This window comes from Syngnathoides biaculeatus, chromosome 10 (genome assembly GCF_019802595.1).
Source record: "Syngnathoides biaculeatus isolate LvHL_M chromosome 10, ASM1980259v1, whole genome shotgun sequence".
In the NCBI taxonomy this organism is placed as follows: domain Eukaryota; kingdom Metazoa; phylum Chordata; class Actinopteri; order Syngnathiformes; family Syngnathidae; genus Syngnathoides; species Syngnathoides biaculeatus.
Genome location: NC_084649.1, coordinates 5,976,741 through 5,993,873, shown reverse-complemented (window position 1 = coordinate 5,993,873; position 17,133 = coordinate 5,976,741). Strand labels below are relative to the sequence as shown.

Here is a 17,133-nt window from a genome sequence, read left to right as displayed (position 1 = left end):
TCGTGCGATGCGTTCTGCCATTAAAAAAAAAATACAAGTACCTGTACATATGTAAATAATTAGTATTAGGAATGTGTCAATGTATGCACTGAAGTATAATTGATCATGAACATAAATGCTTTTACCTCTAGCTATAGGAGGGCTGTAATTATGAGAGTAGCCTGCTCAATACTGGGACTAGTACAATGCAGGTGAGGTAGACTTCACACAAATGTTATAGCGATTGCCAGGGCAACTAGGAGTTTCGGGAGATACACAAAGTGGACACATTTAGAAAAGCGATTTACTACTGTGAGGATGACTGTGTTACCTTGGTGGGGTGGGGGGGGCTGACAAAGTCCACGGCGATGTGAGACCACGGGCAACTTGGAATCGGGAAAGGGTACAGCAGAACAGCTGGTGTAATGTGCGAAGGCTTCTCTCGGGTGTAGACAGAGCAGGCTTGAACAAACTCTCGGGTGTCTGGAATGAGTCTGAGGGTGAAATGATGGTAGAAATTTGCAAAAACGAGGAAGTGTTGCAGTTCTTTCTGTGTTGTGGGGATAGAATACATTTGTTTTTGTGTGTGGGTCCGTGTTCTATTCTAAAGCTAAATTATTTTTTATTATTTCTGAAATTATTCAGAATTTATTACTTTAAAAGCTCTGTGATGATCACACGGTAACCAGATTGTGCGATTTCCCGCACTCACATTTTGAAAGGGATGGATATGTAATGTTTAAAAAAAATTAATTCATCCATTGATTTAAAAAAAAAAAACAAACAAAAAAAAAGACATTGAAACCCAGAACATCGAGAAAGAAAAACTGGTGACCACAGTCCGAGTGATCGAGCATGGTAGTGTCGTGCCGGCACAGTCTCGTCCTCACCGTGGCAATTCTCCTTTTTATTTTCATACGCACACACTATCTGTTCTCTTGTCCTCTGTGTTCATCCTGTGTCTTTGGGGCAGACCTAATCTAATCAGTGGAAGGGGGAATGGCCATAGATTGGGCCCTGAAAGTTAGCTGGGGAAGCTTTAATTGGGCCTGCTTTGCTGGCTGAGCTGGCATGACACCGAAATCTGCAGTGGGGTGTCAAAGCTCCAAACAAGCCTGCATACTCCCTTATTCGGCCACGCTGGTTGTTGGCCCATAGTATAGCCCCCGCCTGTCAACGCTTCGCTCCCTCCTACTGTGGTCCCTTGCTATTGAGCCCCCACCACTGGCTTTGCTTTAACAAGCCAACAGCCATTCACATCCAGCCAGCCAGAAAGAGGAGGAAATTGGCAGCTCCAGTTTGACGGGCATTGGGGGATGAAAAGAACAAGGGGGATGGGGGGGCTGCAAAGCATGGGAAGCATGTTATTATGTTATTGTGAAGATGATGGTGGGAGGGTGGGGTTGGCCAGCAACCTCAAAGGTCTTTTTCAAGTTTGAAAGATGATTTAGTATAGAAGTGTTTATTCCCTTCTTGGACCATTAGTTTCGATTGTAAGGTGAGAGAAAGCAACTGGAAAAACATTCAACAAGTGTGAAGGAACTCCCAATGCCACCCAAAAATAAGCCATTATTTCACCAAGCCTATTCTATCTTCGCCCAACATTTGCTAAGCTTGCTCTATAACCCCATCCAGACTTTTGGCAATGTGATATGTGCTGATGTCTGACAAACAGACCCAATTGTCTGGCCCAATACAAAACACTGCGGCTGCCAGATCCTCTGCAATGTCATGAATTGTGCTTTCCAGTGCGTTTGCTTTGATACAAACACTCACATGCATGTTCGTCTGCCTCGCTAAGGAAAGTATCCACTTGGTTGGCATAGTAAAGCAGCGGGCTCTTTAGACCAGGTGTGCGGGAGGTGAGGGGTGCAAACCCATGACTTGAAGATGAAGCTGTGCCAAAGCTGCGAAAGGCTTCAGTCTTTGTGAACTTGTTCTCATCTTCCCTCCTTTTAGTGTTTTTATCCTAACCGTCTTTTCTCATTCCCTGCAGGGAGCTGGACCATAACGACATCTCAGGCACAATAGAGGATACAAACGGGGCCTTCTCCGGATTAGATAGCCTCAGCAAGCTGTGAGCAACTCATTTTCCTCATTTTTAATTCTCATTCTTCGCAGTTTTCTTTTTATCAGTCTCTCTTCGCCTCGTGGTCCTGCGGAAGATAACAACATTCTTATTCATTTTGTATTAGATGTGCAATGAAAATTAATTTGAAGTTCAGCACTCTTAGGAACATACTTTCCACACTAATTGTGCTTTCATATTTTCAAGATGAAGGACAACTGTTCACAAAGTTGGCAAGATGTGTCAATGTGAAAAGTTGAGAAATGAGTTGAGAAGTCTCCTGGGATGTGGAGTACAGTAGGTGCTGGCTTTGAGCAGTAATGCCTAGTAATGAACCTGCAGGATGAAAAAATGATGTCCAGCCAAGATGGTTCCCAGTGTGTGCACTGCTAAAGGAGAAAGGCTCTTTTCTCTTTCTCTTTCTTCACACTGGCAGGGGTCCACTCCCCAATAGGCTTAGTTCCATTTTTTTTACTCCATGCCTGCACTCTTCTTTCCCTTGCTTTCACACTCTCTGTTGTTAAGAGCTGAGAGAGGGTGAAATTGAGGGCTGCATTCAGTCATCAAAATCAAACGCCTCACATGCCCCACACTCTGACCCCTACCTCTTTTGTCAAGTGTTGGTGTAAGTGGCCCACTCCACCCAAAGCCTGGTTAGCTGAGCCATGGGAGGGAGAGGATGGAGAGAAACAGAAAAGGGTGGTGGAACATCAAAGCGTACACACAGGGACACCCAAACTTGCTGCATTATTTTAGAATGCAATGGTAATGATTACTAGACATTATTTTAAATTGGTCATATAGATGTCATGTGGCATGCATACAAGAGGAGCTATTTGGTCACATGTGATCCAACACTTTACTATGAACCAACTAGCTGTGTTTTCCCTTCGCTTCCTCCAAATGAGGGTTGAGGGGGCAGAGGGAGAGCCCACGGTGGAAAGGCACATTAGGGCTCCAAATAAGAGAGTACCAACTCACTGAGTCTGTCTGATGTTAGCAAATACACAAATACAAATAGTTTGTTTTCAAAACGAGACATAGGCATTTTTTTCAGATTTACGAAACTCGCGCCAAAATTATCCAGCTCCGAATGGATAATTTTGGCGCGAGTTTCGTAAATCTGAAAAAAATGCCTATGTCTCGTTTTGAAAACAAACTCTTCAAATACAAATACACACATATAGATACAGTGTTAGGAAAGTTGATTTTCCAAGCGAACTCGTGCAAACTTCAGTTCACCACTCCAAAAATGAACTGGTTCATAGTTCCTTTTTGTTTTTCCTCTCCATCTGTTGCTCAAGGGCTATTACCCTTAAAATACTGACATTTCATTTTCCCATTATTGCTACCCTTTCAGGCCATACGAGTAGTCAGTTGCAACTTTCACCCTACAATCTCAAAACATGAGGAAAAATGTGTTGCTTGAATGGCCTGAAAACCTATGCAGGCACAGGGAGGGCTTATGTTTTTAATTTGCCGTTGTGCTAAGTTATTTACTGTATTTTAAAAATATTGTATTTGGCCTTCTGTTTAGTTAATTGCTGGTGGGTTTTCCACTTCAAGGCTACTATATAGAACCACTCATTTACACAGTCTCCCTAAACGCACCTCACCTTCTCACACAATTGTGACGTGCCTGCCATGAAACGCAGCTGTGTGGCTGCACTAAATTGGTTCCTATCTGCCGACATCTGAAGGCTCATATGTACGTGTTCAGACGGGTTTTTCCAGGAGGACCCTAACAAAAACTTTCGAACGAAAACTGTTCTTTGGCACCAGTATGACTGCATTCTCAGTAACGTTCATCAGGCAGAAATTCACTAAGTTCAGTTGACGGCACAAAATATAAACTTGTTAATTAAGCTTTTTTCTTTGAACTCGTTGTCGTACTGTGTAGTCAACTAATCAAAAGACAAAAATAGTGGCGCTGGAAAGAGCTTCACTTGTTTAACTACATGCAGAAACACACATTCACACACTTTTACCTTTAGCTTTACAGTTTCAACTTCCACCATTTTGTCCTTCTCCCCCATATCAGATTGTGCTAAGCTAATTGTATTCCACTCTCTCCTCCCCATTCTTTCCCAAACCCTCACTCTTCATCTATCAATGTCCTTTGTGTTTGGGAATGGCAGAACTCTGTTTGGAAACAAGATTAAGTCTGTGGCCAAGAAAGCCTTCGCTGGCCTCGAGAGCCTGGAGCACCTGTGAGTATTCCACAATTCTTTGTCTTCTTCACAATGGAGAGAGATCCTATAGTTTGAGAAAAAGGGGGTGACTTTGCCAGAGTAGCTGGCAAAGAGATGCTTAATTCATGCAAACAAGTGTGTGAAACTCATTTTTGTTGCCAGCCACACTGTAGTTGTTTCCCCTAGAGGGCCATTATTACTGTGAAACTATATCTCATGGACCCATACTTACATACATACTGGCGATTAGGCACCCACATTTTCAATTTTTAATATTTTTTCCCCAACAATTTTTCAAATCTTTTCTCTTTTTGGGGGGAACCAACCATGGAAGTATATATTGGTGGTTTGGGTGTGCTTATTCGATTTTTAGGGTTTACATGTTTTTTTGAAAATCGCAATTATAATGTGTGTCAATTATCTGGATTTTAGCTGTTCGCCATCTGTGACAGTTCCTATTCCCTGCAAACAGCGGGCATCCACTGTAAATATGTAATGGCTTCATATAATTCCACACACATATACAACACATTGTTGAGCAACCAGATGTGAATATAGAAAGTTTGCTCATCGATCGTTCAATTTACAAGTGTTTTAGTAACAAAAAACCTTGCAAAAAAAAAAAAAAATTAATTAAAAAAAAAAAAAATATATATATATATATTCCTTTTTTTAAAGCAAATATATACTGTATCATCGAAAATATAGTCATGACTGGAATCACGAAAAGTGGAAAAGTGTCATCTCAAATTCTAGAGTTTAATCACATCCTAACTTCAGAGACTTCACCCTAACCCCTCTGTTTGCAAAGTTTTCGGTTCCTGGTTCCGTTATACCTCATCTATTGTTTGTTGGTTGTGTCACATCACTGCAAAGATTAAAAGACGTGATGATATCAAATGTTTGATATTGTCATCAGGCCGAGTCTTAGAAAATACATGGCAAATAATGACATTCTCAATCTTCTAAAACTGCTGAGGTTACTACATTAAAATAAAGGCTCGAGATGAAGGGGGGGCACTGTGACTCCCGTAAAGCTTCTTAAATTTCCTTTTTACTTTCAGTTTTTGAAAATCACGAGTTGTAAGTCCAGCATAAGTGTGGACATTTTGAAGTTTTGGGAGAGATTTTAGCAAGAAACAGGAAGTAGATGTACAGGATTTGCTTCAGGGATGATTTGGTGTCCCAGATCTGGCCCCCGGGCCCTTGGTCTGCAACTCTAATGTAAAGGAAGAAACTATTGCAAGTGCACAATTGCTTCTTTCTTGATAGCCTACCACAACTTCAACTTTGATTTCCCGGTGCTAAGTTGTAGAACATACGGTGCGCTCTACAAGGACTGAGACTTCCCACAAGTTTTTTCACAGCCATCTTCAGACATACACACCCGGATTCTGTTGTATCTCCTAGTATGGCTATGATGGCAATGACGTTTGCATCACGAGGGTTATTGTTGACTTTTGCTGCTGTATTCCCACAGAAACTTGGGTGAGAACGCTATTCGCTCCATACAGCCTGATGCCTTAAGCAGGATGAAGAACCTCAAAACCCTGTGAGCACTTTTCACATAATTTAGTGCACAAACATGCACAAGCTGTTAAAGCACATTTCAAGATGCTCCTGCTTTATTTGAAATCCACACGAAAAGCAAATATCCAGCTCTGGCCTCTCCTCCACAGCCTCATCCAGAGTGACAGCTTCTTGTGCGACTGCCAGCTCCACTGGCTGCCCGAGTGGTTGGTGACTCGTGGTTTACAGAGTGGTGTTGATGCCACATGTGCCTACCCTGAGAGTGTTAAGGGTACAAGTGTATTTCATGCTCCATCTAGCAGTTTTGTGTGTGGTGAGTAGTAGTATTGCCGTTTTTTATTGTCAACTATGCTAGAGCAAAAAGGATCGTGAATGTGTAGCTTTTTGCCGTTTTTAAATGACGTTCCAGTTTGCTTTACAACAGTCTTTGTCAACCCTTGAAAATATCTTCTTGGATACTGTAAATAATAATAAGACGAAGAAGTTAAATGTATAGTAAATCAGAGAAAAAAAAAACTCCTGGAAATGTTGTCTACTCTACCTTACATTAAGATTTAATTTCCTACTTTCAATCTTATGTTCATATTAGAGCAATTGATTAGTTGACAACTAATAGTGAGTTTCTTTCGGCTTGTCCCTTTCGAGGTCGCCACAGCGTGTAAATGATCAAATTAGCCAGCTATTTTGATACTTGATCGGTCGTTTATAGACATTGTTTAACATAAAATTGTTCAAATTCTCAAACTCACCAGTAAAAATTCAAACTTTGGTGGTCCTCCATGAAAGTGACTGATAGTGTTTGATCAAAATCTGCACTCATTTGCCTTTACTTTGAAACAAGCAACTGAGTCATAATTATAATTTGTTTTTGCACTTTCTGAGCGGTCCTGTCCTGATTTTTAACTCATTGAATGCCAGTTCTCCATGTTAACATATATTTAAATTCAACAGCCAGAGGAAATGTTTAATGGAGAGATGGAAATAGTTTTTTTTTATCCAATTCATTAATTAAATGAAAAAATAATCGACAGTTTAATCCATTACTAAAATAACTGTTTTTTTTTCCAGTTGTCTCTTTTTTTCAACTAAATTAGGACAATTTTGCATTGCTGAATCTGAAAATAGCATCTGTTTCTCTTGTTTGGATCTATTTTTATGCTGAGGATTTACACTTTATTAATCAAATGTTACAAACTTTGCTTTGTGTGAATTGATTAATAGACTGATGAAAGTAAGCCCTGTAAATTGAAGGATACCTAAAGTCACCAGTGTTCAAAAATCAGGGCTGGAACCCTTAATTTGAACCTCTTAAAAGCCAAATTGTACATGTAAACAAAAATGAGGACATAATTCAAAAAGCTGATCCGATTGAGCAAAACCAATTTGATATTTGTATGCAACACATCAAAATTGTCCGAAATTAGCTGAAAAATCAATCACAATAAAATAAATTTGTTGTAGGCTCATGAATCATTAGTTGGAGCCCTCGTATTTATGTAAACTCCCTTTGCATGCAAGACCCTGTTTCGAACTGTCTCCTGTCTTTACCCCATTTTCTCTTTACCTTTTCTCCCATTTCCCTTATTCATTCATTCATTCATCCATTCATCCATTCATTTATTTATCTATTTTTTAGATGACCTTCCCAAGCCCCAGATCACCATTCAGCCCGAAACCAGCGTTGCAGTCCTTGGCAGCAATGTGCGTCTCACCTGTACGGCCGCAAGCAGCAGCTCCTCCCCTATGACCTTCGCATGGCGCAAGGACCACGAGCTGCTCCGACATGCCGAAACGGAGAACTACGCACACGTGCGCGCTGACCACCAAAGCTCCACACCTGACAGGGCGGGAGGAGGCACCAGTGGGGTGATGGAGTACACAACCATTCTGCACTTGCGACATGTCACCTTCGCACACGAGGGGCGTTACCAGTGCATCATCACCAATCACTTTGGCTCCACTTATTCCAACAAGGCCCGCATCATTGTCAATGGTAAGGTTTTTACTCGTATGTTTAATATATTGGTAGATGTCATTGTAATAATATTGACTAGAAAATACAGCACAAGCCATTGTATTTCTCTGTCTGTCGTCGGGATTTTTGTTGATGTAGCAAAACCACAGCATGGTTGTGGACCAAAAACATGCCAATTATTTATCTGTTGAAATGTGTGATTTCATTACTCCCACCAAATAACACGCTTGCTGACATTGCACTTCTCTGCTTTTCAATTGTTCTGTTGGACAAAGGTTCGATTGAGTTTAGTCGTCATGCTGAATTTTTCCACTTTCACTTAAAAGACCATTTTTCTCTCTTGCTATTTGTAACAAATTGATTTGAGTCCACGACAGAATCTATAATCCATTTCTCAAGCACTCTGCTAATCTGTCTTTGCTGTTATGACAGAATTATTCTTCTGTCTATCATCTTGGTGGTGTGTGTGTGTGTGTGTGTGTGTGTATGTATATATATATATATAGAGAGAGAGAGAGAGAGAGAGAGAGAGAGAGAGAGAGAGAGAGAGAGAGAGAGAGAGAGAGAGAGAGAGAGAGAGAGATCGAGAGAGAGCTCTCTCTCTCTCTCTCTCTCGAGAGAGAGAGAGAGAGAGATCTCTCTCTCTCTCTCGAGAGAGAGAGAGATAGAGAGAGAGAGAGAATTTTTTTTTGTGAAAACTTTCATGGCTGTGTTTCTGTCTCTGTTGGTTTTGATTGAAGCCGTTTGGTCTGCTTTGTATGCAGTTCTGCCCTCTTTCCTGAAGACTCCCAGGGACAACACCATAAGAACAGGCCACACCGCCAGGCTGGAGTGCGCCGCTGAGGGCCACCCGGCGCCACAGATTGCCTGGCAGAAGGATGGGGGCACAGATTTCCCCGCCGCCCGCGAGCGCCGAATGCATGTTATGCCCGACGACGACGTCTTCTTTATCATGGACGTCAAGCCGGAAGACATGGGCATGTACAGCTGTACGGCCAAAAACACAGCGGGAACGGTGTCTGCTAACGCCACCCTCACTGTACTAGGTAACTATCACTCCATTTGCTTTTGCTCGCACGGACCTGGTTAGAACTTGAATGTTAACCAGTGTGGATCGTTTTCCCACATCTCTAAAAGCAAGCTCTTGTAAATAGCTCAGCTCTCATGTGGGAAGCCATAGAATGGCCAGCTTTATATTTTTCTTTTCCTCAGCAGCTGTGGCCTTGCTGCGGGTCAGAAGCCAAAGGCCACTATTTGGGGTCAAAGGGGGCTGTTGGGGGAGGAAGAGCGACTCACAGAGGGATGTTTGTTCGACATTCCAAAACAACCCCCACTACTACACCTCCGCTCTGTGTGGGAGCAACAAGTCATGGCTGCTTCACTGTAGGCCTGAGTGCTCTCAGTTTATTGGCTGGTCTTCCTTGTTGCTACAAACCAAACTGAGCTCACTAAGATCATTGTTGTTCATAGTTATCTTGTTGGGAAATGAAAAGAACGGGAATATTTTTTCATTGGGTTGACCTTAAAAGAGGTCTTTGGTGGTGCTTTGTCGTTTGGAATGTACTTGAGGCTGAGGTCGCTGAGGACTAATCCACTGAACAAAGCAAAATATAGACGCAAGCAGCCCTGCTCATTGACTGAATGTGTGATGTTTGGGTTTGGGTCTGGGGTGGAGTGGTGGTGGTGGTGGTGGTGGTGGTGGTAGGGGGGTGGACACTGAGGCGGTTAGGGTGGCCTTCGAGGGGCTAGAAAATTGTTGGCGAGTAAAAATGGGAGCTTGAGACAATACTGCAAAGGTGTGTGTGGGGCGGTAAAGGTAGAGGTGGTGGAGAACTCAAGGAGACGTGGAGAGTGCCAGAGAGATTGATGAAGACAGAGCAAGAGAGAGAGAAGACTGAAGTGGGTTAAGTGAGATCTCTTAATCTCTGTGCGTCCCACTGTGAGAGGGAGTTCTCAGTGTGCGTACGTACACGGTTCAATGTGCAGCATTCACTAGTACATTTAGTTGCTGGGGAAACACTAGAAGGCTTGTTCTCTGGAGGCTTTTTGTCCCTCTGGAAATCCTCTTAGTGTTAAATGAAAATGTGTCTGTTTAATAATGTTCATGGATGTCAGATTATGTATCTCAGGTTTTCTAAGTGTCACAATTGAAAAAGTAAAAAGGGACTTTTTTTTTTTTTTTTTAAATTTAACCAGAAATAAAAAAAACAAAACAAAACCAAAAAAAACAACATTTTTCAAATTTCAACTTTTGGCTTCCATCAAATATATGCAATCAAAAAATTGACTTCAGAACTATTGAAGCGTTTAGCATGTCATTGGTCATGTTTACTTTGACACTTAGCAACGAACATCAGTTCCAATGATACGTTAGCTGCTTCGCTGCTACACTCAGTCATCACCGACATGATGATCCATGAACTATATTATAATATGGTCAAATATGTAATGTTGAAAGGGGGAAAAATGTGTGAATCTGGAGGAAGACATGGCAATTGATTTCATTTCTCTGATTGCCTTGTTTTTAGCTCATTCATAGTCACACAGAACAATGAAACCTGGGGCAAATCGCTTTAACAATGCTATTATATTCATTTCTCTTCCAACCAATTTGCAATGATACACAAGGAACTGTGTGTGTGTGTGTGTTTTTTGTTTTTTTTTTCCTCTCGGTGAAGGGGGAAAGACCCCAGAAATTGAGTGAGTACGCTGTAGTGCAAATAGACAAGAGTGGAAGGAAGGAAAGAAAACATTGTTAAAATGGTTCTGACTGCAGCATATGCATCGCTTCTGCATTAGATGACGCCCAATACTATAACTTTTCAAACATACGGTATTTGGGGGCTGTGGCTGAGTTGGTAGATCGGGTCGTCCACTGAGCGAAAAGTTGGCTCTTCGAATCCAGTTTCCCCTTGTCCACTGTTGCAGTGTCTTTGGGCAGACAATAAGGCCTAAATTGCCCCGAGCTCTCCATAGTAAATGAGAAACTGTTCTCAATTGTGCCACCTGTTGAACAGAGGAAAATATTTGTCCTTGATATAATTATGAAGGCAGCTACCAAGCTAACGTACTTTATATTTACTGCTGCTTATTAGCAAATTTTCAGGTCACTAAAACCTGACCAAACTCAGTATTGTGACCTGTTGTTTGAGTTCATTTTCTTTTTCCCATTTGAGCCTAAAATAGGATTTTTAGAAATTATTTCCAATTTTTGTTTAAAAAAAAAAACAAGCAATCACTTTGTTGATTTTCAAGGGGGAAAATGGAAAAGAACCAATGATGCACAGATTTGGGATGTCTAAATGGATTGCTGGCTGGTTAAAACCTGAATGCATTCACAAACTCAATTCCCTCTTGGCTTGCAGAAACGCCGCACTTGGCCCAGGCCCTGGAGGATCGTAACGTGGTCGTGGGCGACACGGTAGCCCTGCAGTGCAAGGCGCTGGGCAGCCCCCAGCCCCGCATCACATGGCTACACAACGACCAGCCCCTTCGCCCCTCAGGCCGCCATCACTTCACCCCCGGCAATCAGCTGTTGGTCATCGGCGCCGCGTCGCTGGAGGACGCCGGCCGGTACACTTGCCTGATGTCCAACACACTGGGCACGGAGCGCGCTCACAGCCAACTGCTGGTCACTCAGCGCCGCAGCCCCTGCGCCGCGTCAGCCGGACTGAGCACGGTCACCGTCGGCATCGTTGTCATCGCCGTGGTGACGAGTATCGTGGTGACCTCCCTGGTGTGGGTGTGCATCATCTACCAAACGAGGAAAAAGAGCGAGGATTGCAGTGTCACAAACACAGGTGAGTCGTTTTGAGCAGTCCAGACGCAAACTGTGCCTCTAAGATCAAATCTGTCAAATCTTTCACATGCAGTCATAGCCATAAAAATGATGACAAGCAAATTCATTGGTGCTCTTTTTATATGATGGGGCACACAGAACAGAGGTGAAGGACAAAAACATTACATTATACATGTCTTCTGGTTTGTCAGTATTCATCGTGTTTAAAAAAGTGACAGTACAAAAGGTGGCATTGTTCGCGGCATTTAAACTGCTTCTGCAGATGGAGCCACGCCCATGACATTATTACTGCTAATTCATCACAACTGTTGTACTTCAGCAGCTTTCATTTCATAAAACAAGAAAAACTACTTATGTTGTAATTTCTCAAAAGAAAAGATTGAAACTTTGTTTCATTTTGAATCTGTCATTATATCTGCTCCTATTTAGCCAAACGCTGCGCAGTTTGTTTTACTTCTATAGACCAAATGCTAACTCCAAACCAGTCACCCGTTGTAGTCATCCCCCCCTGGGGGCAACTGTAATTACAACGCCCCCCTCCTAACGTCTGTGAAATGTTTTTGTGTAGATGAGACGATCGTTCCTCCTGACGTGCCGAGCTACCTCTCCTCTCAGGGAACTTTGTCCGAGCGCCAAGACGTGTGCATCCGTGTCGAGGCTGCCAGCGGACCTCAGGCCAACGGACACATCCTCGACTCGACAGGTAGCTGCTGACTCTTCAGACCGTCATCTCAGATCGTTCTAAAACTCGATTTAATGGTTGAGAACTATTTGAACAATCCAGTAAAGTTTTATTTCTTCTTAAATATTTAAATATATGCTACATTACCACAAGTTTCCACTGGAACTAGCTATGTGGCAGCTGGAGATGCAAGTAACTTTAATTACTTTAATTTGCTTGGTGGCTATTGTAAAAACAGAAAGCAAACAAAAGTAGTGTGTGAATGCCTTGAATTTAATTTAATCTCATTTCCGTAATGAGGTGTGCTCATTCCTCACCCGAGATCAAGAGTGCTCAATGCGTCGATCGCAAGGCAGTCTTGGTCGATCACGGGACAGCGTGCCAAAAAAAAAAAAAGACGTCAGCCAATGTTCCCTCTAAACTGCACGCGTGCACAATTGTGCACTGCTGATGCAGTTTCTTCGCAGATATTCTGCGTTGCGCGCAAAAAAAACCAACTCCAATGGAAATTGAAAGTATAACATACAGCTGGTGGCATTTTGCAATGTGATTCAATGAGTGAGAGATGACTGGTTGTTACATCCAATGGCACAATTCACATACATACTGTAAAAAATGAAAAGAAGAAGCCACTGATTTCTTTTAGGCAGCACACGGAACTTTCTCTAACAACAACCGCTGCTCCGCCACATTTTCTTTTTCCTAGTTTGCCTTAAACCCACCCCCCTATTCCCGCTCTTCAACATGTACACTCATAGTTACAAATGTTACAATACTTACACTGCCCATCAATGTGTTTTATAGCAACACAGTCTGGGCAACATAGAGCAAAGATGAGCTAAACATGCTGCTTATGTTTACTTTCGATGTTAATGTTGTTTTAATATGCAATGACTGTCGGAGTATGTGAAGAAAAAGTGGTTAAACTGGTCGAGATTTTCTCTTTTTCGAGTGGGAAAGGTCTGGTCTGAAGCCAAAGTAGAAAGTGCAGGATGAGATGGTGTGTAATTTTAAAATTCCACCTTGGCACAGACTGATTCAGGATGAAAGCACAGACAATACGGTGCACAAAAAGCTATTTTTGTATTTTAAATATAGGAGGCAACATAACATTAACCTTAAAACAGTTTGGGAGCACCACCCCCCACACACACACTGTCGTTGGTAGCTCGCGAGGGGCTAGCTGCTTGAACAGTAGATCTTAGGGTAAAAAAGTCTGGGCACCCGTGCCCTAGATTATATGGCCATTTTCGTTACTTTTATTTGGTTACAGTTGGCTTGTGCAATGAAATGTAATGTTGAAATGCCCACCCGAACCCATTTCAACACCTCCCCCAACTTTTATTTTTATCGGCACTGCGTACGGTTAATTTTTTCCTTCAATTTTTGCAGGTTTCAATGGTTCAGTCATGTGCACAGACTGTATGGAGAGCAATGACCACTACTCCAAGGACCCAGACTACCAGGTGCAGTGTTTTGCTCCGGCAGGACTTAGCGAGTACCATCAGCACCATGCCCCCCCTCCCTACTCTCACTGCCACCCGGGAGAGCACACGGCACCCTTCTCCAACAGCATTCGAAAGGACGCTCGAAGAATTTCTGACAACGATAGCGTGCTGCAAATGAATCTGTGCGATAAAAAAGGTAAAGAAAAGACTGCCCGCAGACACTGAGTGGAATTTAAGAATGCATATGGGGGCAAATGTCTGTGTGTATAATGTAGGTAGTCACTGTTGATTGATTGGCTCAGAGCAGCCCACTCGCAGTGTAACAGTGTTGCTTGCCCTCAGCTGCGAGGGTGAGTGGGCGCTGCTGGCAAACGCTAAATCACGTGCCTCAGCTTGTCCTGCGTACTACTAAACTCTTCTCACAGCACTTGGCCCCAAGTACGCAGTCACCTTCAGTGCAGCACTGCATGTACTGTATAACAGCGGTTGGAAATTATATTGATGAACCGGAAAGGTCGTCAAGGGCCATTTCAAAATGCTTACTAGTGTTCCAGATGAGTTCCTTTACAGTAACGTTTAGCATTAAATGAATTAAACATTGTATATTTAATTAGGCGGGACGGTGGAGCAGCTGGTAAAGTGTTGGCCTAACAGTTCTGAGGGTCCGGGTTTGATCCCGGCCCCACCTGTGTAGAGTTTGCGAGAGTAACCCTAACCCATGCCTTTGTGGGTTTTCTCCGGGTACTCCGGTTTCCTCCCACATTATAAAAACATGCGACATTAATTGGACACTCTAAATTGCCCTAGGTGTGATTATGGCTGTTTGTCTCAAATATGCCCTGCGATTGGGTGGCAGCAAGTTCAGGATGTACCCCGCCTCCTGCCTGTACACAGCTGGCATAGGCTCCCCCCGCGACCCTTGTGAGGATAAGCGGCGAAGGAAATGGATGGCTATTTAATTTGATCAATCAATCAAACTTAAACCTTTTACATCAAATATCATGTAAAAGAAAACAAACAAAAAAAGAATCGCCACATCACGACATCCACAAATATTTGCAGGCACATATTGTGGGAGCAGCGCATCTGAAAAACGGCAAATTACACGAAATTACTTTGAATTGCATTGCATCACTGCCTGGCATGTTGTGGAACAACGCGGTCCCACAGGGCAGGCAAGTCTAAATTTGTACAAAGTAAAAGTATTGCATATTTCACCTCCTATTTCATGAAGACTGTAAGGGATAGTCAGAGAAGCCGGATACGTTGCTTAGGTCTACTGTTATACACAGACAAGTGCATCTTCTCGTTTTTTTTTTTTTTTGTCGCTGACTCATTTCTTCTGCATCTTGACTTCTCCAGTGAGGAAAATGGAAGATGCACCGTCTGCGTACAAGTCACAGGAGGATTCTTTCCACCTTCCCGTGACGCTGGCAAGTCGAGGTAACGTCGATAGTGACTGCGAGCCTGAGCTCAGGCAGACTCTGCTGCCCAACAGACACACCCTAAAAGCCTCGCCCAACAAAAGCGCCCCCCCTGAGGAGAGCCAGCGATTAGCGGTGAACTCGCTGTAGCTCCGTGAACCTTTTTTATTTTATTTTTTTCAGTTGTCTTTCTTTGCACTGGGAAATAAACTGCTACCTCATGTCGAGGCGAAGCGCTCCCAAGCCTCCTGGATCTTGGAGTGCCGAGGGGGAAATCCGGAGTTTGAAGGCGGAGCTTGTGTGGGTGGCGTCCCATCTGAGCGTATGTGCTGTACATAGTTTAAAACCTTCTTTTGGGAGGCGACTAGTAAGAATTTTAGCTCCAGAAAATGTGACTTGCATTTGCGGCAAATAAATGTAGGGAACTGTGTACAGTATGTGAACGTGGAGGGGCAGCAGACTGTACTTCAGAGTTTTCTTATAGGATATCTTTTCCAAAAGAGTATTTGGATTTATGTGCATGATAAAGAAAAGAGTGATAGTATTTTTATTTTTATTCAAAAGACAAAACAAAAACAAACAAAAAAAAAGACCCTTTTCAGCTTTTACCAACAGTCAGCTGCGGTGCCTTATTGCATGGTCAAAGAAAACAATGTCTAATAATAGCGTATATGAACTTTTACGGAGGGACACTGGTACACTATTGCAAACAAAACACTTGATTGCACTTGAATGTTTTCTTTTCTCTGCTACCAGTCACAGCCAAATGATTATTACTACTTCCATTATTCATGGATGGTGTGTGAAGGACCAGCCTATTGTGGAAACCACGTCGGTGTGCCAGTTTGTTGGAGGCTGCCAACGTGGTCACGACATGATGTCTGTCAGCGGGAATGTAGTATTTTTGTCAAACAAGAAGCTTTGCATCTTGACTTTAGGTTGTCGCCACTTCCAAAGGTTGTCATCTGCGTGGCATTTGAACGGATTCTCTGCTTAACAAAGTAAGTAGTGACTGTTGTATGTTGTGTTACTACTGTAAAGTGATTTTGTAAGCAACAGCCAAGTTCTCAGCACTACCTTGATCTGAACTGTGACCCCATCAAGGTAAACGGGGGCATGCGCAGTCCCCTGGATGGCAGCAATAACCTGTTACCATCACAGTCAGTGTAGCGGGTAAAAGGGACAAACTAGAAGTGTAGCTCAACATTAATTTATTAAAACACGTTGAATGTCAGCATTAAAAATATGGTGAAGTGTCTGCCATGGTATTGAAGTGTCTAATAAAATCAGATTTGGCTTTTAGACTGGCTTCGTGCTTGTTTTTCTAAACAGGATCAAGGTGTGTTTTGTTTTGAGTCACACGGCCGGCAGGCGAGTTGGCGTGTAGCACACAGATCACATGTCCTGCAGGTTATAGAGGAGTCATCAATTCTAATGGAGCATGCAAAGTAGACATGGAACCAAAAGACCTTGATCTTCAAAGTACACATACACACATGCATAGCTGATTTTCCCCAACAGGAATGTCTTCTGAAGCTCCAAAAACAGAAGGCATCCCCCCTTCTTCGGGTTGTTTAAAATATTAGCAACAGAGTCAGAGCTGACTGGGGGTCAGTCAACGCGCATTCCAGATGGACGTTTGCCACTGGACGATTGGTGCGCACATGCTGACAAATGTTGTCCAACAGCCTGGCAAACAATCCCACCTGTGTGGCATCTGTCTTACATAGACTGTACTACCCCGAACTGGATTTATCATGCTTTCAACATACTGGCCAATGGACAGCAAAATGACCAGATGTGGGTGATGTCTACTATTAAATTACAATAGATAAAGCAGATGTAAAAAAAAAAAAAAAAAACTGAAAGATATGCTGGTCTGTCCACCATGACACGTTAAAACACCAAGCACCAAGTAGAGTGCAGACCACCAAAAATCAAGGATGAAATGTGGAAAAACAATCATCCATTTTGGCATTTGGGTTTGTTTGCTGTTAGTTAGCAGGCTACTTTCTGGTTAAATGACGATGGGGAAC

General features: G+C 42.7%; 1 protein-coding gene across 2 annotated transcripts in view; it reads left to right on the top strand.

The window, feature by feature from the left end:
* Nucleotides 1–15,811, top strand: part of lrig1 (leucine-rich repeats and immunoglobulin-like domains 1) — a 46,280-nt gene extending 30,469 nt beyond the window's left edge. For both annotated transcript variants that reach the window (XM_061832017.1, XM_061832016.1), the window contains exons 9-18: nucleotides 1,976–2,056; nucleotides 4,186–4,257; nucleotides 5,720–5,791; nucleotides 5,919–6,082; nucleotides 7,406–7,762; nucleotides 8,509–8,790; nucleotides 11,110–11,544; nucleotides 12,112–12,246; nucleotides 13,618–13,869; nucleotides 15,036–15,811. In XM_061832017.1, coding sequence (XP_061688001.1) covers nucleotides 1,976–2,056; nucleotides 4,186–4,257; nucleotides 5,720–5,791; nucleotides 5,919–6,082; nucleotides 7,406–7,762; nucleotides 8,509–8,790; nucleotides 11,110–11,544; nucleotides 12,112–12,246; nucleotides 13,618–13,869; nucleotides 15,036–15,247 — 2,062 coding nt within the window. In that variant the 3' untranslated portion in view covers nucleotides 15,248–15,811. The remainder of the gene's footprint in view (nucleotides 1–1,975; nucleotides 2,057–4,185; nucleotides 4,258–5,719; nucleotides 5,792–5,918; nucleotides 6,083–7,405; nucleotides 7,763–8,508; nucleotides 8,791–11,109; nucleotides 11,545–12,111; nucleotides 12,247–13,617; nucleotides 13,870–15,035) is intronic.
* The last annotated feature ends 1,322 nt before the right edge of the window (nucleotides 15,812–17,133 follow it).